General features: G+C 40.5%; 1 protein-coding gene across 1 annotated transcript in view; it reads left to right on the top strand.

The window, feature by feature from the left end:
* LOC105281242 overlaps positions 1-25,823 on the top strand; it is a 59,369-nt gene extending 33,546 nt beyond the window's left edge. The window contains exons 2-3 of the mRNA XM_011342332.3: positions 11,236-11,467; positions 19,734-25,823. Coding sequence (XP_011340634.1) covers positions 11,236-11,467; positions 19,734-20,065 — 564 coding nt within the window. The 3' untranslated portion in view covers positions 20,066-25,823. The remainder of the gene's footprint in view (positions 1-11,235; positions 11,468-19,733) is intronic.
* The last annotated feature ends 1,471 nt before the right edge of the window (positions 25,824-27,294 follow it).

The following is a 27,294-nucleotide window of genomic DNA, read 5'->3' on the forward strand; positions in this document are numbered from 1 at the left end:
CGCGCGACGCGTCAGGCGCTATACGCACCATGCGCTGGCAATGTGACAATTATTATACATTCCTGTGATTGCGCCTATTAAATTCAATACAAATGAAGAACGCCCCAGCGAGATGGATAATTAATATCGGGGAAACGGGCGTAATCGTACGTACTCAGGCCTGATAAAATTACCAATGTTAAATATTATGACATAAATTGTAATGTTTAATTGGCGTGCTGAGATAATTTCAACACGCTGCTGTGGCAACTTCCGTTGAAATAAACGCGCAGATATGTACAAGATATCAGAGACTTGATCAGAGATACGTTTATTTATCCGGAATACTTTTATTTCACATTTGATGACGGTGTGTTTAATCACCGGATATTTAATTTTATATCTTTTGTGTCTTTGCATCCGTAAAATAAATGTAAAAAATACAAGCGCAGTTTCTGCGATAAGGAGGAAAAGAAAAATAGATGACATTTAAAATTCGACAACTTAAAGCGACGTAAATACTTGTTTGATAAAACATTAAAGAACAACTTAAAAATAATTGTTGCTCCGTTATTCAGAACTAATGAGTAAACGAATCATCTTTAAAAAGAGCATATCTATAATATATTGAGTGGTTCAATAGAGGAAGCAATCTCGATAGGACAAAATTTTTAGAATAAATAAGATTTTCCTTAAACAAGAGAAAATAGGACAATCGGATTGGCACTGCTTTCGTATTTTCTCCGACGTCGTTCACAGACGTTTAATTATATCGTTCTCTATCGTCCAAGCCGCACTCGATTCGAAGCAATTCGTGGTGGTATCGGTGAACTTCCTGGGACGTCTCGCTTTGGTCCCACTCTCTGATCCTTCCAATCGGAGTACATAGCCTACTTCGGGATCGCTTTATTTTCTCTTGGTCTTTCTTTCGCCGTGAAAGGCCGTGAAGGGTCGGTCACAGGGAAATAAAGGTGCATTTGTACACATCGAAGTCACCGAGGGTTTTCTTTTAGGCGAATGAGCGTGCGCGCGCGCGCCGCAATTCCGCTCGTTTGCACGCGCAATCGAGCGCGGAAATTCGCGACGTGCGAGCAGTGTTCGAATTTTTCCCTTCGGCAATTTTTTATCTCGCCGCGTAACCGCGCCTCTCCATCCCCGTGTCGTTCGGACGAAGAAGAGAAATAATACTGGGGTAATTTTAATCCAGCGCCTCTCTACCCTTTACGACCTTTCGCGAATGGGCCGCGCCGTCTACAGATGGCCACTTAATTTTTCCACGCGCCGTATTTTGCATAATGGACTCTTCGATGTTGTGTGCCGCGTCTTCTTCACCCGCGCGCGACTGCGCCCGTAAGAAAAGCACAGTATTTGCATGTGCTAATCGCCGCCTGTTTTGAATTTCATTTTGAGACAACTCGTTTCCGCGTACGTAATCTCGTGTCGGAGTTTTCCTCCATCACCCGTCTCCCGTTTTAATTGCTTCATCTCGTCCCATCGCGTCGGATTACTCTAACTACGGCCCTTAAATGCATCGCGTTATTGTTGTCTATTTCGAGAGCATCAGCCTCGCCGAGAGGGACATCGCGGTACACTAAATTGTTAGTTAAATCGACGTCGACAACATCACGGACGCGTTGCTTTTAAAAAGAGTCGCTGTTAAGGGTTATTGAAAAACTTTTGCTCTGCTGCACAGTTTTCGTTATTGTTACGAACGGTCGGAATGTGGAACCGTTCGATATGTCCCATGGACGGTTTATCATCAAGTGTTTCCGATCGATTTCTTTATCAATCCGCGGCGCTTGAAAGAGAAGAAAGGAACGCAATTAATCGACTCTCAATGGTTCCACAGATTGCCGGTGTTCCGTTTCAGTCGGATGATTAATGAAACGTTTAATGGTTCCGTTAGGCTAGGTGGAAGAATACAAAGCGCGAGCATGTACGCGAAAAAACGAGCGATTCATTCGAGCATCGATATGATTGAAGGTGATAATTAGGATCACGCGTATTCTTCCAATATCGAATAAAAGATTCGTGCTAAATCCTTCTTCTCGAACTTTGTGCGGAATTTACCTACTGCATCACAAACCGAACACCTGCAAAATGCATGTTCTATTTGTCCCTCGAGCATCTGCGGTTTCCCCGCTATTATATATAAGACGTACAGAGTTGAAACGTTCAAGGACGTGAAATTAACGACCTTTAAAGGCCCGAGTTAATTGGAAAGGAAAACTGCCTCTTCGGCTGTACCGAATGCGACGTAATTCACCCCACAGCACTCTGAATCGGTATCGATGAACTGCCGGCTTGCTGTTTAGTTGCGGTCGCCAATCCAATCAGGTCGCTGGCGCGAGGTGAGACGCAGGGGATTGAGAATAGTTTCTTCCCTCGTACATAGGGTATCTTTTTCGTCCTTTTTCCTCGGAAACGGGTTGTCGGCCGCACGGAATGGCACGACGGAATTGAGGAACGACATCGGAGGATTGTGCGATCGTACAACTTCGCGAAATCTTATAGCTGGTCACGGATCGAGTGCCTCTCGCAGCCCCCTTGCGACTTGCGACCGGTCGGTGTCGATCCCCCCGAGCATACAGGTTCTAAGCGTGAAGCCATAAACGTGAAAGTGAGAAACTTCGGAAACCTATCGGTCTGTTGAAATGTATTTGATGCAAGCGATTCTCATTTTCATACCCTTTTACCCTTTTCATTTACCCAGGGTGTGTCCGATTTGCATCGAGCAACGCGAAAATGCGGTGCGGGATCGGTTCGTTGGTAACAATAGGAAAGCTGTGACCCCGAGAAGCATAATCAGCTCTCGCAAGTTCGGGGATGTATCCTCCCTCCGCCCGACATGAGAGAAGATTTTAATATCAAACCTTGAAAAGCGCGAGATCCGTCCTGACGCGTCAGCACTTCACTCGCGAGTATCTTGAGTGCACATGCAAATGTGCCGCATAAGTTAGCATAAATAAGGGTTGTTCGTGTGCTCCGCTTAAGGCAGGGAATTAAGACAACTGATTTTGCGTTGAAGCTCGGAAGAGAGACGCGCGTATGCGCGCGCGAGATCAATTAATTTCGCGCGCGTTTCAAAACATGCCCGCGAGAGACAACCAAGAGCGTGAAATATTACTTTGCCTCTTTTTGCAACGTTGAATTTACACGAGATTAATTGTCATGACAAATGCATTATTTCCTACTTAATCATTAATAATTTAATTACGGTAGATGCGACCGTTTTAAATTTAATTGTTTTCGTTGCAAATTGCTAGATAATTATAACCATTAATTTAAACACTCAGTAGTCGTACTCGGCGATAATTAATTCGATTGCGTTTTGCTCAATTCTGCATCAGCGGTACACTACCGCTTCCTCCTCCCACCACCTCATTATACGCTACTACACAATCGCTTCGAAATGGAACGGCGCTACTGAAGACATATAATTGAAAATGATAATGATATTCGCAGCTTTGCCCGTATGTCGAAATCCCGAGCCTGTGAGCGAGTAAATAAGCGTTTTCGGAGTAAACTTGTGTAACTAAGGCAAACCGACGCTGACGTCGCTTGCGTGAGATAATAGTTTCCGTAGAATTAACGCGGCGTAAGATGTGTGCAAATTAATGCCGGTTTTATTATAACGTTCTAGTGAATTCGGCACTGCAACTGCCAAGCATTACGCTTAGACTTTCGCATTATATTATCGTGACAGATACTATCGAATGTCTGTTACGTGACTGCAGCATGTTACATTAAACGTTGAATTTTCTCAGCAGCTTAAATAACATTTTTCTTATTCATCTGTTAATAAAGTATGCAGTCATCAGTTAGAGCGAGGCACGTGCCGTGAATACCAACAATCTCTATGGCTGCAAACAGCATTGAAACGTGCCGGCTTACATATGAATTCGTGTTGCGCTCGCAGCCGTTCAATTTGATCGACCGCATTGGTCGCCCAGATTCTCAAACGCATTGTTTTGTAACGTATATAATTACGAGCCCGCGACTGCGTGAAAATACAGGGTGTCTTAGACCTATATCTGATTCTAGATTAATTGACAGAAAATCGATGACTCTTTATCAAAACTCAACGCGTCAATTAACTTGAAATCAAATGTTTCCGTTCTTTATTCGTGTTCTGTAAAAACGTATTATGAAATTGGAAAATTTAAAGAATCATGTCATTCAGGAATGTCAGCAGCGACCTAAAGCGTGCATGCAAGTTTTATATATTTTGACAAAAATAGGAACGGCTGAAATTAAATCGCAATATAAAGGGAACAGCGATATCAAAAAATACCGATATGAAATAAATGGTAATTCTGGGACATCCTGTATAACGGCAAACAAACGGTTTCGTTCTACCGTGGTTGCACGCTCGAACGCATATTAAACTGTTACAAAGTAAAATTAGTTTGATTAATTCAAGTTGTCGGCGGGCAACCCGGGGCTTTGTCACCGATCCGACCGACCCGACGCGTTTTGTCACGCTCGAGAAAATCACGATGCACCAGGAAGTGACACCATTCCCGTACAAATTGCCGCTGCAAATTACGCCCTTGTCGCACCGGCTAATCCGGTTCATTAGGATAATAAAATCGATTTTGGCCACGTGTGACGCGGAACAAGAATGAACGACAGCGAGTGTTCAAATACCGCCCTCACTTTGCTTACCGCGTACAGCATGAAACGGTAAATCCTGTTACTTGAGAAGCGCAGGGGGTGCAAAACGAAACCTTTTCCGTTAGACAGAGTTATAATCCGGAATCGACTGCGAAAGTTTTATGTGACGTGAAATCTCGATAATTATTTTAATACTTTTCGTTTGTGCTGTGCTTTATTTGCGTTCTGTGCAATTTATATATGGAATCTACCGAATTCAATCCATCCGGTGAATTCCACTCTGTTTTTGTTATTGTATGTTAGACTCGCAAATAATTGAATTGTATTGGCATTGGTCACGTGCAGCAGCTTGTTGGAAAATACAAAACAAATATCATGCTACAGTCCGAACTCAGTTGCCGATTTTACGGGAAATTTGATTAGAAAGTCGGTCGGCGAGTGATTAAGTATAATAAATCTGTATAAAGATCCATAATAGAGGATACATCGGAAGTTGTATTGCTCTCTTATAATTTATAATGGAAAGCTTACAGGGCCATAAATCATAGCCCTCTCGGCATTGTTTCATGGAAAAGTAATTAAAGTAAAATCGAATGATCTTATAATATATTGCAGGCGGTTACTGTAAGAAATTTATTATGTTAAATAAATTCATCGAGAACTTTATCGCGGCCCCCTTATTTAACAAATAGACGAAGTGACAGCTACTAGAAAATCAGTCAACGACCGGCGATCGACCTTCGAGTTAAGATGAAAAAGAAGATAAGCGTCACCGTCGCCATTGAAGTATCGATTTAAATATAAAAATGTGCCGACGAAAAGATATACGAGAGGCTTACGGTATCTTGACAGTCTTCTTCCTTTTCCCATTTTTAAGCTGCGCCGCGATGTCGTCTAAACGGAGTGAGAGGAAGAAAGAGGGAGGTTTGTCCTCTCTCCACTGGAGACCTCCGTACTCCTCCCAGCGCTCTTAAGCCGCCCGTATCCTCGCACCCTTCTTGTGTTTTGCTCGGTATACAAGAAACGTTCGCGAGTCGATTTATTTTCGGCCGGCCAAAGGGGGACACGGAGAAAATAGTATCTTCGAAAGTACGGAAAAACAGCTCATTCTAGCATACGCACAGTTAATCTACTAAAGAAATTTTATTTTGTCGAGAACGGAGTGGAACTTCAAGTTAGGAACATAAAAATATTTTGCTTCTCGACATCTCGACAGCATCTCGAGATATCTTTTTATTTCGTGCAATGTAAAAAAGATTTATTTTTCCGGCATATCTTGCTTTTCATTAATTTAAAACGCAAAAAAAACGCAAATCCTGAAGCGATAAATTTCTAAGCTAGCTCGGCTGGGCTAAAGTATCCCGCACGCAAAACTACTACCAATAACGAGTCATTGTGCGTTTCAACGAAGTGCCGAATCGATCGAGAAGCAAATTCCCGCGTTTTAATTAAATTCCTTTTGTGCAGGCGTTGCAACGCGACAATTTATTTTAAAAACCGACACCCACTGCATCCGTAGTGCTACCGATTTACTTTCCGCGTCGTATGATACCGCCGCGTATTTGCTTTGGCTTTTTAATATCGAGAATCATCTCGTGGCTATGGCACGGCGCGTAAGGAATGATAAATAACCAACAAATAAAACTTTGTCCAATACAATGTCAGATTTTCAGTTTAGTTCAGCCATCACGTATCATGCATTATCGAGCACTGTTAATAATAAACTATCTCGTTTTGTTTATTATTATGTCACTAGGAGAAAAGGAAAGAATGTGTGTGAGAGAGAGAAAGAGAAACATTACCATGCCGTCGAAAGTATTTCATATCGCGAGTCGCCTTGTAAGAATTTTCGGGGACTAGCGTCGCGCGAGCGGAATTTAATAAACGCATAAATACAATAACGCGCCGCGTGGGTCCGACAAGCGAGTCGTGTTCCTTCTCGTGTTCCCTTCCTCCCCTTCCAAATAGTGATTGCACGACCCTACTCGGCGCAATTTTTGCCGCTCATCCTCTAGTGTCAGAGGGGCGTCACGACGCGAACGACGGCGAGCACGGTCGAAAGTCGTAAAGATGCAAATGCATGTCTCCCGGAAAAATTGCCAGCTGTCGGACGACGGTCTCGAAGCCACCGAGAAGCGATGAATCCTCCCCGATCCTGCTCCAAGGTACCTCTTCTGAACCTCGAGTCGCGTGTACCAATTTGCAGAAATACGTGTTATTACGGCAAGTGAAAGAGACGCTGTTTCCGACTGATGCACCCTAAAGAGAATACGAGTAAGTGCTTGCGAGTCTCGTAAAGCACGCGCTGCCGTGAGAGCGGGGCGTTTACTCCCCAAAGGGTTGTTGCACCGAACGTTATGAACCGAGTTCGGGCAGCCGAATGCGTATATGTATTCGGATGGTCGTTCTGGTTGCGTGATCGATGAGGCAACGGAAAACGACGTGCAACTAGGAGAAAAAAAAGACAGGCGAGGTGCATACTTTGCACCTCTTCCTCTTTGTTTTTTTATTTTCGGAATTACCTGCTATTAGGCAGCGCGCGTGTACGATAATTTAGCCTGCTACTAATTACTGCAATATTCCTGCGAAAACGCTGACGTTCTCGTTACGATGGCGAATGCATAAGTCACGGGTGCGTTTGCTGCTGGCCATGTGTGCGTGTGTCCAGCAGCAGTGTCTAATAAACGGAAATTTATTCTGGCGCGACACCCCCGCGCCGGTTTATTCCCCAGCAATTTTGTTCACCATCGCTCGGCGTCGCGTTTCTCGTCGCGTCCAGACAAAACGAATGTGTATTATTCGGTTTGTAATTATATTATATATAAACTACGAATTTGCGCAACGTCAGCAGAGTTAATATCGACTATTCCTTGGATAGTACAATTATTGCAGAGAATGTTTAATGCGTTGCATTAAATTAATATTAATAACATCAGCCTCGAAAAGTTATGATATGAAGGTCTTGATCAAGATAACATTAAGAGAATGAGGAAAAATGAGACGAAAAGAAAACTCAAGAGAACTCAAAGGACACAAATTCTCTACATATTTTAATTATACATATACATTTATTTATTTTAATTATATATTTAATTATGAACTCAATTCTCTCTTTTGAAAGAGTGACGATACGACTATTTTTGTGGATGCATCTATAATCGCGCAAGTAGCGCAGAGTTAGCTTGGCAATGCGTCGGCCTTTAAAATCGTTGCGGCTCGGCAGTGGTTTTTATCCGATTTCATGTGCGGAGAGTCTTTCCGCGTGAAAAAGTGCTAGTTAAAATAAATGAATGTTAAATCTACTAAAGGAATATGAGGTTATTCGCGGGACACTGGGACTTTTAAAGTCCTGCAATTGTTATATCGTTTCATATCGGCGATGCTTTTAATTCGCAGAAAAGTGCATTTATTACATTCCCGTAGACCAGAATGCCACACAATTCTTGCCATAAATAATGTGAAATTTTTCATTACCACACGGTCTTTATTAGAAGGACGCAAGACCAAAAAATTTTAATGAAAGAGAAATTAAAAATCTGGTAGGATTGAATAAAGTTGTCAAGGAATAAATGAAAATATACCGGGAGAAATTTATTAAAAAAATTAAGTTAGGTAAATTAACTAGTTAATTATCGGAAGAAACGTGGTGAATTATTTTTATAAAAATTTTATTGAAACTTGTTATTCACGACCCGACTTTTTGAACTTGTAACTACACCGCGCGTTATTACAATTTACGTATTCCTGTTTTAATAAAATTTTTAATGAATATTAAATGTGCGTATGCTGTTCTTCTCATATTGCGCTCATACTCTCATACACGTGATATTATAGAAACACATGCAAGATAATCCAGGTTCAATTGTAATTCAGTGGGCAAATCAGAAATGTCCATAGGAATGCGTTGACGTTATAATTATGTTACACGTAATAATATTCGTTGTTCGCGGACATCAATTAAACTTTTCTAACTACTTTCGTAACTTGAATAAGGGAGAGTTGACGGCTTGTGTTTATCCAGCTATTGTTAATGATATAAAATACAAAACCAGCACGATAATGATGCGGGTTATCTGACTCGAGCATTCAGTACAATCTTCTATCTTTTTCTCAGCGTGATTAAACTTTCCTTAATTTCAACGTACAGACATCGACGTTATATATATATCTTATTTGCAAGACTACTAAATAATAAAACAATTTGACAAAGTTCATTATTAGGAGTGTGTCGGAGTTTTCTGCTGCATAAAGATATGCAAGAGTGGTTATTTATATGGAGCAGCTGTAAAACATAGTGTTCTCCAAAATCTTGTTTCTTACTCTCATAATTTTATATAAAAAAATGATATACATTATGTAGTACGCAATACATATATATTTAAAAATGTTAAAGATAGGTATCATTGAAGATGTAGGAATTTGCGAAATTTTCAATTTTTGTTAATTATATATTAATTTTGATAATCTGATTCTTAACATGTACAATTTCAAGGTTTATATTTACAATTATGTAAAATTATCTCGATTCTGTACACTCTGATTTATTTTTTCCAGTTAATATTAAACATCATTTACAAGCAACCGCAATCGTGTCACAAAAAGAGCATCACAGCTCTGAATGCGATAGCCACGAGCGCGATTGTTCGCGGTACGCGACTCCCTCGAAATGGCAATTGAAATTTTTTGCAACCCATTCGGCAAAGGCCATATTTATTATCTCGTTAATTTTAATCCCCCGGCCACATGCCGTGACCCAGTATCACGTACCTCGACGACAATGATTTACGACACTTTTCCGGTACAATAAAGGTAGGGTTTGCGCGCACGTGCATACGTATATATACATACACGTGCGGATACGTGCCTACCTGATCGATAAAAACAAGATTCGTGATTCTCCGATCTCGCCTGTTTGCATACACAGAGAAAATAAAATCTAAGTTCACCCGACAGTTCGCCTTCATTAAAGATCCATTAAGGGTACGGCCAATTTGCGCGAATGTCTGTGCATTGTCTTTGCAGCCCCTGAATAGTTGACGATTGAAAACAAGGCACTACCAGGCGAACTCGGTTTCGGAAGGAATAAAGAAGCTAAGAAGAATGGCGTCTCGCGCTTTGCGCTTCCCATGAATATTCCCGAAGCGGCGCCGGCGGAGACACGTTCTCCAGTGCGAGACTGGGGACTCATTGGCAGCGTAAAAGCAAGGCAGCAAGCAGCCTCTGTGGATCTCGGTACCCCAGCTGGATTATTGCGGTCATTGTTCAACGAACTCTCCTTAGCATTCCCTGCGGGTAGAACCGAGTATCGTGCCGTCTGAGAGCTCAACAAGTTGATAATCCGCATCACTGCGGTACACATCAGCTTCGAAACTAAGTGCTCCCGATGAGTACATGCATTAGCATTCTGTGCCACGTTGAGTACTTATAAGTGTAAACTGTATAAAAATAATTATACTCGCACATGCGAGAATTTTGAATTTTGAAATTTAGATTAAACTGAGATTAAAGTGAATTTTATCGCGATAATGCGAAAAATATAGACTGCATTCCCTGGGAATGCCAACGGGAATTATTTGCGAACTTTTTATGGATCAAGTTCTAGTCTCTATAAATCACTCCCTTAATCATTTTTCGGAAATATTATTGGGATTAATATGATTTTTAATTCTTTGACATGTAAAATTATATGCTATTAAGACAAATTTTGTCATCTGCACTCTTCAGTGGCACAATATTAGGGCAATCGAAGCTGGTCTTCTAGACGTTCGATTTTCCCGATAGCTGCTAAACCAAATTTTTTGTAAGACTAACCCTTAGGTTAATCTGTTCGCTATAGGTATATTGTTGATCGAATTTTCTAACACACATTAGTCAATGTCACTACGACGACTAAGATTGACGAACTGCCTATTCCCTCGACGATGTTTAGAACTAACGTTCTATGGGATTAAGATCCTCTCTGTTTATCGCAAGACCGATAAGGCAAAAAGCGCGAAGAAAAGCTGTGAGACAAAGAATGAGAGAGATTAGTCTCTTAGCACTTCGAATAATGTAGAATAAATTCGCGGATTAAATTACATGTAAAGGGAAAACGAGATTAATTATTGGGCAATCTTTACGATATCATATGGAGCAATCCGATTAAAGCAAGATTTTATGGAGGTATAAAATTGGAACAATAGGTCTGAAAAGAATGAAATCCTCGCGCATCGCGCCCGTTCGGGATTCAGCGTTTATTCAGCCCGTACGATATTATTTCCACGGGCTTAATCACCAACGTTCGCCCAGCCAATAAATCGCCCGTAATTTGCTTTAAGCTCCTCATGGAATTATCTACATATACCTACCTACCAACGCCAAAGTTGCTGGATTACCTCGCCGACTGGCTATCCCGCGCATATATTGAGTGTTCTACACTTTCTTCTCTCCTCGAGTCCTTCCAATCAATTCAGAGCTACTTTTCCGCGAACCAGGACTTAATCAAGCTTTCTTTTCGATACTCCTTTCTCTTCGATACGCAATATTGAATTTCTGGAAAATGGGGAGTCTTGAACTTGGAAATTCCGTTGAAGGGAAACTCATTCGGAAAAATAACATTTTATTATTTACATTCACGAGTAATTTTATATTTGATTACAGATAATGGGCAAGTGGTATGTCGTGGAGGTGCTGGAGCACAGAATCGACCCGCTGAAACCAATGAGCGGCTCGTATATTATCGACTCGTGCCCGATTGTAACTTTGAGGCCGTTAGACCATGCTTCCTTGAGGCTCTTGTGGAGCGAGGATGCTGGAAATCTGGAGTACGTCTTCCGAATACCAGATATCGTCAGAAGAAAGGGCTTATGGCGAACCATGACTTCACAGAATGGTAAGGGTATATCAACGATTATTACGAAGTTATTTTACTTAAGTGGCTAAAATTTCTGTATTGCGGTTCCGTATTGCTCCTTCGCGATTTCAAGTTTCCTAATTCTGTAAAATGAATTTATTAATGGTAATAGTAAAATACAAAGATACTTGTATTTTATTTTTTTTTAATCAAAATTATACATGATTTAATAGTACGATTTATTTAACAAATAGATAATTATTATTTAATTGGAATGCATAAATTGATATTGGAGACAAATGTATTAATCAAAAACTGTATTGATGTGCAAATTATTATTGTACTTGTACATAGACAGCTATATTAATTAACTGGGTAAAGCGGAATGCTTTACTCGAATGCAAAAAGGAAAAGTTTATAAAAAAAGGAACAAAATGAGAACTACAATTAGTTGTTATAGCAACCCATGAAATGAAAATAACAATTCCAAGTATGATTCGTTTTAAGAAATCATTAAAGGTTTAAAGATTGAGGATAAGCCTTACTTCTTCATACTTTAATCGGATCTCTTATCGCTCTTCTCCACGATAAGTTCCAAGCGACCTCGATTCCAATTATAAGGCAAGTTACGCTCATCGCGATTGATTTTCTGTGTTACACACATTTAGTTGAGTTAAAAACCGTTTCGTGATTAAAGCGGGATTCTTAATTTTTCAACCAATCTCGAGAGTAACGTTTCTCGTCTGTGCAATCTACGTTCTCCCAAGTGTCTCTTTAACGAGATGATACTGTGAAAAGGCTCTTTGGAACATGCAGAAGGGATGACGAGCATTTCCTGTGAAATGTGTGCAACATTTTCAACGTGCAATCCGTAACTTTGTTACACTTCAAATAGCTCTTTACTGCTTGTTCCGTAAACAAAATTAAAACGCGGCTTTTCCCACGAAAGAATTTTTCAATTTGTCGCAAATTACGACGGAAGTGTGTTGCGCTGTTGCGCATCGCATCGTTGCTCCGTTCTCTCTTGTGTATTCTGGATTTTATTGATCCATTCCCTATAACCAAAGAAACACATCGGCCAACACGCGCATGCAGCAACTGACTCTCTTGTAGGATAATCGGATAATCCGCGTGGTAAACTTCAATTATTCGTACCTTTTAAACAAATTAATTAAAAATATTTCTTCCACGTTTAAAAGTATAAAAATTTACAATTAAACAAGACATCTTTCTTAAATGCAAACATGTAAAAGAATAAAACATATCTTTTAATACAATCTAATGGCATTAATTATTAAGATTAACACAACACTGCTCTTGCCAAGAAATCTTCCTGGGCAAATATTAATTTGATTGGACAAATCGTATTTACTATAACAAGTTATTTCCTGTAACAAGTTATTGCAATAATTTCGATGCAATTAAATCCAGCGACCGCATGAACCACAGTTTACTATTAAGTACATCAACACGTAATTTGTCCAATGAATATGATCCTTGTTAGAAGGAAAGTGACTATCAATCTTGTTAATTCAAACAATCTTTTTAATATATTAGTACAACACAGGCGCGCGCTATTTTATTTTTCAATATTAATAATGTTTTCGAATAACAATATTCATCTATTATTTATTATATGCACAATTATCACACTCTACCAAATTGTTAACCTCCACGCGAAGACATTTAACACGGCTTTTTTAAGAGTGGACTAGTACAACACAGGCGCGCGCAATACAACATTATTTTTTATATTGCCTAGAGTTCTCTGCTATTGAAAATACCGTAAACTCAGAAATGAAAAAGTTCTACCCTTAGAAATTTTTTCTTTTTCCGAGCAGTTCTGAGTTGTTGAAATCATTATTTTTTAAATTGCCTAGAGTTCTCTGCTATTGAAAATACCGTAAACTCAGAAATGAAAAAGTTCTACCCTTAGAAATTTTTTCTTTTTCCGAGGAGTTCTGAGTTGTTGAAATCATTATTTTTTAAATTGCCTAGAGTTCTCTGCTATTGAAAATACCGTAAACTCGGAAATGAAAAAGTTCTAGCCATTAAAATTTTTTCTTTTTTCGAGGAGTTCTGTGCTATTTATATTGTTATTTGGCATATTGCCTAGAGTTCTCGATGATTTAAAATTCGTTAAAACAATAAATGAAAAAGTTCTAGCCATTAAAATTTTTTTCTTTTTCCGAGGAGTTCTGGGATATTTATATTGTTACCAGTACAACACAGGCGCGCGCTATTTTATTTTTCAATATTAATAATGTTTTCGAATAATAATATTCATCTGTTATTTATTATATGCACAATTATCACACTCAAATTGTTAACCTCCACGCAAAGACAGCCGCGCGATGGTAATCTAAACTGAACATAACGCACAACGCGAATCGAGATAACCAATCAGCGTCGCGGAAAAGAGGCAACAATAATTTCGATTTGATTTAACACGGCTTTTTTAAGAGTGGATTTAATAACATAGAAATGAAATTATCATAAAAAGATCTGCTTTAATGGAGACGGATATACCGGGAGTGTTCAAATTTCAAACCCGCTTTAAAATTTTTTAACGGATGATCATTATTAGTCGATCCAAAGTAACCGATTATGTTACATTCGTCTGGCAGTTCTGGGAGATTCAGGGAATCGCTCGCAGAGTAAATTGGATTAACGATTCGGCCAAGTAAATCGCGTTCAGAATTACGGCAGCATTAGGGACGCGCCATTAAAGCGGCGGATCTTAGAACAGTTAATACACATTTTGAATTGATCGTCAAACACCTGCGGGGAATTTGATCGCGTAGGAAGCGCGATCGAATTGTATTCCTTGGCGAATTCCTTGTGACTCTCGAGGGAAGCCTCTAAACGCGCAGCTACCGAGCGTAGGAAAAAGATTGATTGTGAGTTCGAGGCAATATGTTGTCATCGCGAGAAAAAAAATGTCATATACGCGACACTCTAGAACAAACGTGCCTCTTGTCACGTACAGATTTCTTGATCAATTTTGCAATAAAATGGAGGGACACGTACGATGATATTGCATTCGTTTGACATTTTCGTAAAAAAAGTGAACCTTAAAAATGGAAAAAATTAGCAAGTAAAGTTCGCTGACGTAAAAATTAAAAATGTAGATTGAAAAGTCCGTTAAATGAAAATGAGCAGAATGTCATTTCCAGCTAATTCATGAAAATCACGAAATGTAACGTTGTAACATGATAAAAACACTCGCAAAAATTCCAAATTCCACGTAATCCAACGTGATTCTCCAGCGTGATCCTTCCGTGAAAGGGAATACATCGCGGCGAAATGTACCTTGCGCATCAATATCAATGTAATTATCAATGTAGCCGCTCTAAAATGCGATTCGTCAGCGGTAATTAGAGTCCCAAGGCGCGTTGGATAACGATCTTAATGAATTCGTGGAGTCGCCCGTGTGATTATCGGTTAACCGTCAGTCGAGCCAGGATTCAGCCGTCGTAAGCCAGTAAAGTCGAGGCATCCAATTACGAATGCCGGTTGTCGGAAAATGACGGGGAACGCGGAGAATTCGTCGCGAGGAGGCCCCCGGAGGAGAACGCGCCCGACGACGCGGAAAATAATTTTTCAAAAGTCACGCGACCATCTGCTCTTTTTAATTTCTTTCCGGCCGACTCTGCAAGTTCCATCCGCCCTCGTTCTCCACGTCGGCATCCGGATCCGTGTACCCTTCCCGCCCCCGCTATTCTTCGCTATCAGCCAACAGCAAATACGGGATCTCGGTTATAATGGCGAGCGCGAGCGGACGAAAACGTAATACGGATTGAGGTTTCCGGGAGTTCGTTTCGGTCCACCCGGCGGTACACGCTAATCCGAAAACCGAAAACGATCTGGGCTTCCGGGATAATATGCCCGACGAGCGCATCGTGGATCTGTGAGTGTATGCTCGATTGATGTACGAACGCTGTTTGTGGAGTCGCTGGAACTTCGGAGGACGCGGCATCGGGAAACGGAAGTTCGCTCCTCATATTAATCCCCTCGCGAATGAATCCTCCTCATTCGGGGAAATGGCGGCACGACCGGAACGACACGACTCCCATGTGTCTCTGAAGCAGGAAGATTAAATAAGTTCTGTTGGTCGGTTATCCCATTTTCAGCCATGCGAAAATTACTGGTTGTATTAGTTTCATAGCATTTGTGTGTTTAGTAACATCAACAATTACAATTGTCCATGGTTCATAGTAACTTTAAAGTATTTTATTGTTCTAATCAATGTTCATTATAAATGTGATTTTACGTGAATGTTACTGCGATATTTATTTTCAAGTATTGTATAGTACGTTCTGTTAAGATACTGTAAAAGATTCTTTCAATTTCGATATTTTGCCGCCATGAAGTTCTCGTAATACTCTAACTTAAAATCAATTTTAACTTACAGTATTTCAATATTGAGGCACCAGAAAAATTCCAGTATAATAAAATTCCTGAGGAATATCTTTCTAGAGATTAGAGATGGAATGGAAAGGGTATATTCTCTTCCTCTCTATTTTTTTACAAAATATTTTAGCGAATAAATGTGTACAATCAAGTGGTTATCTCGGTGCTTTTATGCTCGGTGCTCGATATACAAATAAAGTAATTACTATTTCTTAAGCAAATGTATGGGTATTATTAAATAATAAAATTTAGAGATCAGAAATAAAAGATGAACGTATGCAATGAAGAGAAATAACAAAAATTAAATACAAAATGCCTGATAAACAGACTTTTAATCAAATCATAAGTTTAGTTGACAAAATTTTCAAAAAATTATGTACCAAATAAGCTTTATTCGTGCCTCATCATATAAATAAAACGGAAATCGCGCGATCGGAAATTGAGCGCGATGAACGTTTACTTTTTTGCGACGTATATACGTATACATAAGCGACTTTATTACGGAAAGTTAAATCAATTCTGTGCATTAGCCGCTCCTTGAACCGGATGCACTAGGACTGCGCCGCGAGGATCCGCCGCGAGAATGTTTTTGCCGTTTTATAGACGGCGGAATGAAAACTTTCCTCCGACATCTTCCTCTCACCAAATTTAACTTCCCTTGACTTCGGCCGGGAATCTCATCAGAGCTGCAGCTGCCGTACTTTGAGCACTAAAAAGGGAGATCTGGGGCAGTTTTTCGCGATGGAATCCGTAATTTTCGTGCAACGTACTTTGCGTTCCGTGGACCACGCTCGACGAGACAACGAGGAGACGCTGACAAGGCTGATATATCGAGATGCGAGATGACTGTCCACTTGAAGTCATAAATGCCGTTCTACGAACTTTTCCGGAAAAGTTCTTATCGTTATCCTGCCAACCTAGTTTCCAAATTCGCAGACGGGGACAACGTTATCTTTTACCTGGGAAAATTATATTACATGCATAAGGTAGCATCAAAATACTTGATGCTACAAAATGGAAATATACCTACGTACAAAAAGTTCGTAACAAAGAAAGTTTTACAAGCTTTACGAGTATATCATTAACACTAGAGTGTTAATTGAGCTCGTGATAGTAAAACCGAGAAGAGCGAATGTAATTGTTAAGGTAATCGGTTAATTAGTTTGCTTGTTAATATACGATATAGTACGTTGTTCATTCATGGTATGCTGTTTAACCGTTATTATGTATGTAACTGTTTATGCGGGCATGAAAAGGGAGACACGCGCGTTGTCACTCGTCGCTTAATTCGGAGCAATAATATGGAGCAGTAATTGATAAAATATGAATATAATGATAGTGCCATCAATATGTATAATATATATACATACATACATATAATGATAGGCCACGGGAGCGAATTCGAATGCTAATCGCGACAGTGTATAGTGTATCGAGTGATGCGATTGCGGAAATAGCGTTGCTGGCATGTTGTGCGCAACATACGCAATTGAGCGCGCATTTAATTGCTGCATTGTTTTAATTCAATTAATTTCTGACTTTAACGTGATCGGCAAGAGCGCGGCGAGATAAATATCTAATTATCCGCAATTACGGATATCATGACGCCTTTCAATTTCATTGCCAGCGATTCGCTTAATAGGCAGAACAATCCAGTCGATGTCATCGGCGAACGTTTCACTGAACTGCCATTCCGATGAATTGTCAGTGCGCTTTGTGGCAGTGATCGATACGTCGCACATCTGTATGGGACGTCGTCGTACATGACGTTTCGATCATGTTCGGTCACGATTATGAGAAGGGATGATTATCCGGCGACAGTTGCGAGACAATTTACACGCACAGGCCGCAGCGTGGAGAAAGTTGCATGCAAAGCTCCACGTACGTGCTTAATCGGCTGAGAGGTACGAGAAGACTCGGAAGAGCAGCTCGCGGCACACACGCGACTTACTCCGGCGTTTCCACTGAGAAGAAGTCGAGCTCTGGAGTTATCAAAGATTTATCAAAGATTAACGGTTCATTCGGCAAAAGTAGATCCGATCTATCCTCCTCATGGGGCCTTGCCCCATGGATGTAAGCCGATTACGCTCCGTTCCTCGAAACGCGGATGCTTCTAAATGTCAAGCATTAAAGCGCTATCCCTGCTGAAATATTTCCGACATTGCGATGATACCGCGAACACGGAATGCATGTGCGTCGCTTACGGTCGCTGAGCATTACGCTGCATATAGATTGTACACGTGCATGCCGTCTCGTTTCCGTATATTTCACTTCATAACGTTAAGCGCATTCTCAACTATGTAATGAGACGTAATATTACATATTTCCACAGGATGCGTGCGTCGCGTCGCCGTAGACAATCGTCGATCCATCCAAACGATGCTAGCAAGTGCAATCATAATTGAATCTCCAATTACTGAAGCGTTTTACTCGAGACGAGTAATACGAATAAGACCGGTTCGGCTTAATCACGTGATAATGCATGAATTAAGACTCGCGATACTGAAACATTTGCCAATCGCAAAGTAAGACAGAGTGATGTAACGGCAGTAACTCTGAGAGATTCTAAATTGTTTACAGGAGTGAATAACAATTTTAGATAAAGTTAGATAAAGCCCTGCTAATGTACCGAATGGAATACCAGTTGCTTTATTCTGGTCAGGCATCGTTATTTACCTCGCGTGGATTAAACATTTTCGTAGATTAAACGTTGCGCAGCTTGAAATTTATATCTCGGAATCCGGTGAAGTGGTTGAAAGTTACATTTGTCAAAGCGGAGACTTAGTCCATTAAATGTGTTCAGATAAAAGTGCCACGTTCGTGATAAATGATACTAAATACAATGGTATTGTGCACTATTTGTTACTCGTCACTCGCGAATCTCTCTCTGGAGGGAATATCTCGGTTTCTTTTTAATCTCATGCCACTCGCGTCAGTTTCTGTTACTACGCTCATGTTCATTATCTAAAGTGCTTGATCACTTTCTCGATGCTAGGACAGGAAATTAACGAAGCATGAATTTATTGAACGATGTAATAGAAAAATAATGATGATATATATATATTGACGTATACAACCTTGTAATTTTTTTGAAACAATTGTCAATCCCAAAACTCAAAGTTTATTACTTATTTATGCTCACACTATAATACTGTTTTCAGTATCATTACAATATAACGTTACGCATATAGGTATACATATAGGTATGTGTTGTACGTACTTAGGCTAGATAATGTTCCTCCTCCTCGTCGTATCAACAGAGGCAGGAAATTGGAAAGTCAAGCCTTTACTACATACCTGATCCTTCTTTATTGTCGTGCTTCTAGCCACGACAATATCTTAGATACCTATTTCGAGAAGCCTGCTGGAGCCGAAGAGTCTCATTTATCACTTCTACCACCAACACATGCAATTTTTCAGAACTGATTAAAGATGTCCCTACATCCTGCGATTCTTATTTAAATATCTAGATGCCAGAAAGATTCATATTATTCATTTACAAGCTTATTAAATATTTTCCGGAAATAAATTGAGAACGTTAATCCAATCACAAATTCTACCGTTGCAATTGCGAGATGTTTCATCTTTTATAACTCCCGAAATATTATTAGACGAGACACAAATTTGCGCATACGAAAGATCGTGTCGTTTCCACCGTACTCTTCTTATTCCACACGAAGACGTTCCTCGCAAAAATGAAACCACTCTATAAAAATAGAATTGTCGTCGACGGACATTTATTTCTGCAGTCACGACGATTTTGTATGTACGAGAGAGGTTTTCATGTCGCGCTGCTCGAAAAGCAGAGTAGGAAATTCGATAGGGAGAATTTCCCCTTGTATATCGCGTCGCGGTATCTGCTTTTTACCCGGCTGCTTGATTTAATTTGCAGGTACCTTGGCGGAGAAGCAGTACAAGCAGTTCACCGGCAGTGTGCACGTAATGAAGGCCGTCGCGTCGGACATGGTGTTGACTTTCTGTTCACGGAGCCCCAACAGCCAACTCTACTCGCTGCTACTGTCGCGCGAGCACATCCTGCAGAAGAGCGACAAACGAGGCGTTCACAATCTGCTGGGACGTCGCGGCCTCAAGATCGTCAGCATCCGAGAGACTTGCGTAAACGGCGGGGCCGGATCCAGACGTGGTGCGCTCGATCTCGCCGCTTGGACGACCCTCGTCGGCCTTCTCTCGTCGAGCTTCCTCCTCAGGCCCTGGCAGTGGTGAATCAGATGGACGATCGATCCTGAGAGACGCGATCGTTGCTTGCGCTCGAGCGTCTCCGTTTGTCTTCGGCTAATTAGCGTGATTGTTAACACTTTGGATGCCGTGCACGAGTAATCTCAAACATCGTCAGATACGAAGATTCGGCGACTACGTTGGATGTTGTCCTGTTATGTATATTTTCGTAAAATGCGTTTGTTAAATCGGGATAATCAATTATCATTTTTTCGGGTAATTATTCTCATTGCAAAATCCATATTTTTGGGAAATTTTTATTAAGTTTATATAAAGTAAATTATTTTAATTAACACCTGCAACCTGCAAAGAATATGAAATATTAGAAGGACGATGGTTTGAATCTCTAAAAAACTAAAACAATGACCAATATAATTGTCAAGTTGAACATTATACATCTTTTTCGTTTTAGGATGAACGCGCTTTCAAGCATTTGTTATGTAATAAAATCAAGAATAAGTTTTGGAAACACAAAGTTCCGCATCCAAGGAGTTAAACTTACATGGCACCGCGACGGGCGCTCATTGACATCGAACAATTTCTTCTACAATTAACTTAACGTCGTTTATCACGCATACTCTCGATCAGCATCACGGAAAACGGAATTGCGATTTGGATGCGCAGCGCGTTCCCGGTCCAAAGTAATCACGTAGAACGAGCGTACTTCCTCGACGAGATTTGCGATTCGGCGGCTCCGACAAACGACCCTAAGAGGATCAGATCGCGCGGAACAGGGATCGAGAGCGGGAACATCGATATCATTTGCCGGCCGCGACTCTTACGAACCTCCTTCCGCTAAGCGTAGATCCGCCCGGATCGCGTCGGCCACTCGAATATTTTTCAGCGACGTTCCCGTCGTTTGTTCCCGCCCGAGAATGAATTACCCATTAGGCGATCTCTCTTCTCCGGGCACGGTGACATCGTCACGCTTTTCTCCGCTCTCCGTGAAGTTTTTAATCAAAGGTGCTTTGTAGCGAACACATGGAAACGCAAGCGCGCGTATAAAAAAGTTCTCCGCGTAAATATGTTTATCCGTGCCGCGGTCGCGGATGAAGCATGTGCAACACGGAGTGAATTTTTCCTTTTTTTTCCTCTCATCGTGCGGCATCTTGGGTTGCACGTTGATGTTTTTCTCGCAACGCGCATCCACCAACCCCGGAGGTGGCGTATGCCGACTGTGAATCAGATTTGACGCTTCTCTGTCGCACGCGCGATTTAATTACATTTACACCGTATGGAACTAACAAACAATCGTTCTCCCACTCGAACACGTTACTTTTTGTACATAACGCGTTACTTTCCGCCTCGCGGTCGACAGTCGCGGGACTGAAGTTTGCGCGAGCGAAGAGTTCGTCGTGAGAATCGCAAAAAGACCAGAAGAAAAAAGAAAGGTACTCGCAAAGTTTGAGCGAACTTGTTAAGATCACCCCGTCTGTGCTTAGCGGCCGCTGCAAAAAGCGCGCGGTTCCTTTAATGGCGCAAATCCCCAAGAAATCCGTAACACAGAAGGGGGGAAGATTAAGAATGACGGAATATCGGAATCTTGCGCGAGTACCGCTCTGAGGATTTTCCGCAAATACTTTTCCGATATCGGGGAGACGTGCACCCCCGGCGCGGGCGTCCCTTTGACCACGCTGGATATTCGAGCGGCACTAACGCTCCCTTCTCTTCTGCTTCACCCCCGTGTTTCCGCGCATCCTGCTCTTATATACTTGTCCGTCAGGAAAGTTCCCTCGAATTGCTTTATCGCGGGGGAGCATCTCGATGCTCGACTCGTGCCCCGCAGATAAGAGCGCGGATTACGTGAAGAGGAATAGTGGCGGTGGTGAACCACCGAGGGACACAGGGAGCGGCCGTGCTCGTGTTCGTGCTACGTGTGCCTGCGTCAAATCCGACAGAGAGGATGTGCTCTCCCGACGATTTCGAGTACCAACCGACGCGGCAGCAACCTCATGCAGATCGCGGAACTGTCTGGTGATAATGCCGTACCACGGAGCAACGTGCAAAGAGTTTCCGCGCGAGATTCACTCGTGCTTCTCTTCCGTATATGGGGATTCTCCGTATATGGGGTGTTTTGAAGAAAGAGATCCGGAGGACGTGCAGGCGCAAAATATATTCGCAATCAGTGTTCCGTTCTTTAAACAGCTTTCATGGATGGATAAACAATTAAATATAAAAATGATACATGCTGATAATGATATACGAATAATGAAATCATTTATTTAAAATTTCCAGGATTTGGTTTTTTGAATTAGGAATCAACTAAAATGACTGATACAACAATACATAAGTAATAGTTTGAGATTTTTAGGAAATAAAACTACGCGCTATCGAATCTTGTAAGGAGTTTTATAATATTTATATACCTCAATGGGTTATATAGAGCAGCATCAGTAAATAACATCGATATCGATTTTACAGTTTGTTGAGACTTTCCTTTACAGCCGGGTGAGTGCCGTGCGTCTCGAGAGTTTGCAAGACTCTTCTTCAAGACACCGCGTATTATCCCGCTCCACCTCTGGGTCACGTAGAGCTGTCGCGATTGTCGCGACGTCGTCGCGTTTGGCATCGTCTTCCTTTCTTGCGTAACGAACTCATCGAAATCTTCACGTTCGCGCCTGGAATTTCCGAACGCACGCAAACAGGTAACAATTTCAAATTTCTTTTCGGAAATCTTTACCGATTACAGTAATTTATTGATCCAGTTCGTCGAAAGAAAGCACGAAGCGCCTCACACGTTTTTTACATAATTACTAAATATACGCTATTAAGAAACCAACGACATGGTAATGGTAATTATAATTATATTCTAATGGTAATTATATATCGCCTTTTTCATTGGCAAATTCTCGCACAAGTGTATCGCCACATCTCTAACGCTTTAAGGAAAGAAAAATATGTTCCTCGCTTTGAGACATTTCTACGTACGCGTTATTGAGAATCGACGAAAATCGCTTAGGACCGGAACAACCACGTTGCGCATGGTATATTTACGATAGGCAATTGTAATTTTGGCCAAAGTTTCGAAAAAGTTCTCGCCTCGCCGTCGAATTTAGTTAGTACGCCTTTCTCTGAGATCAAGAGCGGAATTTTTGAATAGCGCGATCTGAAATAGATCAGATGAAGTTACATAAATATTTTACCGGATACTTTTATTATTGGCAAATTTCTCAAATTAACACGAGCCAGGCATTTTTCGAGACTTTGCTTGTAATTTTAAGCAAACATTCTGAGTGTGTTCAATATGAATGAATCACAAGCCGCGTGAGTGATCTGTTTTTTTCTTTGCAAAACTTAATTATCGAAATTTCAAATCGAATATTCTTTTATCGCGTCAACGCTTTAGAAAATAAAATTCTAATTTGAATATCTGAGAACGATTTCACAGAGTTTCACTTATACGTGGCTTTTGATCCCATCGACTCAAGTAATCACGCATGAAAGATTTGTGTCTCTGGAAACTGTACGAAACTTTCGTGAGCTCGAGACACGTTAGATAGAGATGCATGTCACACGTGTTTCCGTTAGCGAGTGTAAAATGACAATAGGAGGTGTCAGCGGTCAAGCTGATTCTGAAAGGATGGGATAGGTAACGAATCGTCACGTTTTATTGTTAAAGTATAAAAACTACCAAAGAGAGAACCAAATATGGCGTGATATCAATGTACCGTGACAATTTCATATTCAATCTGCAATTTTCGAATGTTGTCTCTTCAGTCGTCTAGAAATAAGAATTATCGATAAGCTATTTCTCGACGTAATCAAGCTGTATAATTTCTCGTTAGCGTATAACACAAGTTTTATGATTAATTTAAATTTCGTTATTTCTTTCGAATAGATTGATATGCAAAGTCATACAAATTGTAAGAGAAATGATATTTTAACCTAATTATGAAAAACATTGTTACGTCTGAAACTTTACTACATCATTTCAGATTAAATAATTATTTTATTTCGAAATATAAGAAGCGGAATATATAAAATAATCATATTTATTATTTTATATATAACTTTATTGTTTTATATATAACTCTATAGTAAATTTATATCGCTAATTATCGAGATGTCGTTATTACTAGAAAAAGTTTATTATACAATGATGTAGTTGTTAAAGTAATCATATTTATATATATATATATATTTAAATGCAAATAGACGATATTAAAATGCGAAGTGATTATGATTAAATTCATATATTATAATGATCACACAGAGATGCTGCATTCCTTATAAACTTCGATAAGTCTGATAAACTACTCGAATGTTTGTAAAATTGCCGAAGACACGTATTCGAGAAACATAATTTATTAAAACCACGAACCAATATCGAGACTAAAAACAGAAAGACTAAAACCTCTCAGTTGTAATCTCATTTCAGGAGATTCGCTTTAACGTTACTGTGACGGAAATGAGACTGTAAGATAATCCATGCGTATCGATATAGGCAAATTCCGTCACAAACATTGAGGAATCATCGTAATAATTAATATAACGAAGCCGTCACGTTAACTGTTATAAATTAATATCACAGCTGCACGATTGCACGCGCGTTGCCGCAGCGGTAGCGGGTAAACAATTAAAGCTCGCTATGCGGGACGCGATTAAGTCCGGTTACGGCTCGATAGCTCGATGGCGGTGCTGAAGGAGACTCGGCTTATCGATCCTCGTGCTCGAGAGCAGCTCCGAGGGCCCACCGTTGTTTCCATAACGCCGTGACATTATGCAGAATTTACGAGGCCGCGGAGCTAACCGTACGAGAGCCGTGCCATCAATTTTTATCACACTCACTTCCGAATTAAGCTTAAACACGATATTTCTTTTTGAGCATACGACCGGCGGATTTATCGGACGATTACATGGAAATCCCATAACTCGCGTTACCAGCTGCCGCGTATCCCTCACATCCGCACATCGAACGGGATCGCCATTACTTTTTCAATATCTCGCCGTTTATTGAAGGATTATTATCAGCGCTCGTCTCCGGATATGTTTCTCGATCCATCACTCGTTTCGTATCTCGAGACGAGACGGCGACCCGATGCTTGAGTTTCCGTCAACCCCTTGTCGCTCCGGAATTTATTGCTTAATCACGTTCGCTCGCCTAATTAAATTTTGACGTCCCGAAATTTCGCTTAATAAACGTGACTTACGGATAATTTTATCCGAAATCGTTTGAAATATTCGAGATTTTCGCGTATTTTCGATCTTCAATAACGTTGGAGATGATCCGAGAGATTTTCGTCACGTATCTGACACGATTCAACCCTTTCGAAGTAATTCAAATCTCATCAGCCCATCAATAATTAATTAATGTATCGATAAAGATAAAAACGCTAGGTGAGGAAGGTATAAAATTATGAGCATTTACTGTGAAAGAGAAAAATATCCTGTATATATCTTGACTTGGAGTTGAGGCAAGATATTCGTGATATCGATCGTGAAAAACTGCCCGCAATCGTCGCAGATTCGCGCGAATTAATTTACGCGTAAAGGGGGATATATATTAGAGAGCTCGTTATTAAATTATTATATTACTCGATGCCCCACACACACACATACACAGTCGCGCGGAACCGCGCGATGTTATGTTTAAAATGCTCTAGAGCCTTTATTTATTGTACAGAACGCTGGATATTACACGTATAAATAATACATACCATATGATCGATAGTACCTAATACGATGTAATCGTATGCTTATTATGTGTATAAATATGAAACAATAAAAGAATTACTTGGACGTTTCACGCAGCTCTATCTGTCGTATCTCCCGACTGTCTCCATCCCCTTTTTCTGCAATGTAATAAAACACTGTTACTGTATTTGCCGAGCAAATTCTGTATACTGCCTTGTCTTTCGCGACATTAATTTACGGCACTCGCGCCATAACGTTACAATGCTGTACGCGAAAACGACAGAGGTAACTTTAACAGTACGCCGAGCAATATAATACGTTCTATGATGTGTTACGTCACGTAACTTGTTCCGCAAAATGCAACTGGAAGTTTCGAAACTTACGGCCCCCGTATACCGAATACGAAGGAACAACTCCTCTCGAACTGCGCAGTCGACGATGAGGGAGAATGGGGAAAAAGCCCCTTAGAGCCGCGCATACATTTGCATCGACAAGTCGTAATGCAAGGCGGAAGTTGAATCGTCGACGGTAACCAGCCGGTTGCGTGAATGTCAGATATTATCGGATATCGGATGATCCATCGGATCCATTAAAACAGTAACCGTGAATAGAGACGGATTTCTATACTGACACGATCGTTATTTTATTATTCATAATCGCTTTGTTGGAGGAATGTTAAATGTTCCTTCTCTTTTCCTTTTTTTCTCTATGTAATGTTCCCTGCATTTTGTGGAGCGAGCTTTATTTAACATCGCGGATAAAGTATCACTTATAATATCACGTGGTGTTGCACCGACCAGAGGCACATAAAACAGTAAACGAAATCCTGCAATGAAATTTGTCGCGAATATCGTTTACTGAGAGTTTTATAAATTTATTCGATCCTTTTCCTTGTCCTTCTTTCTGTTTCATTTAATCTTCATATCTATAATTCTACAATGTCGGTTTGTCTGTCAATTATTCACGTGTACCTGTTACATTCATTCTTTCGACCTCTTTTCAGGTAATTTTTTCCTCGCGTTTCTCGCGGTACCATATTTTCTCATTTTTCTCGCACATCTCACTATTCCGCGCCGTATGAATTCTTTATCTATTTTTTAACTGACGAAGCGCTTCTCGTTTTCTCTCTTTTTCTCTCTGTCTGTTGGCTCCTATTCTTCCGTGTTGATTCTCTGTCGTCAGCAAATCTTCCTGTGTCGCTTTTGCGACCCAGATACAGTTGCTCAAAAGGAGCCAACGGCAGTCGCCTGAAAAGTTTCAGTTGCATTTCAGCAGGTGACAACGAAAGTGCCAAGTGGATTTCGAAACGTTACATCGAGGGACGAGGAGAGTACGAGCCGCAAAAGTGGCTAGTAACTTAAAGTTATTGTTCAAGTAGCTTCTCCAAACTCATAAAAATAACAGACATTAATTTCTCGGAAAAAGAAGTGCGAGACAGAGAAAATCTGAAAAAGTGCATTTTATAATATATTACCGCGTTGTAACTTTCAATAAAAAAACTCTAGAGTTTAATTTTAAACGAAGGCTTACTTTGAGCTCTCACGTAATCGATTGCTAATATAATTAGATGAGCAAGGGAAGCA

The sequence above is a fragment of the Ooceraea biroi genome, chromosome 6 (genome assembly GCF_003672135.1).
Source record: "Ooceraea biroi isolate clonal line C1 chromosome 6, Obir_v5.4, whole genome shotgun sequence".
NCBI classification, from domain to species: Eukaryota; Metazoa; Arthropoda; class Insecta; order Hymenoptera; family Formicidae; genus Ooceraea; species Ooceraea biroi.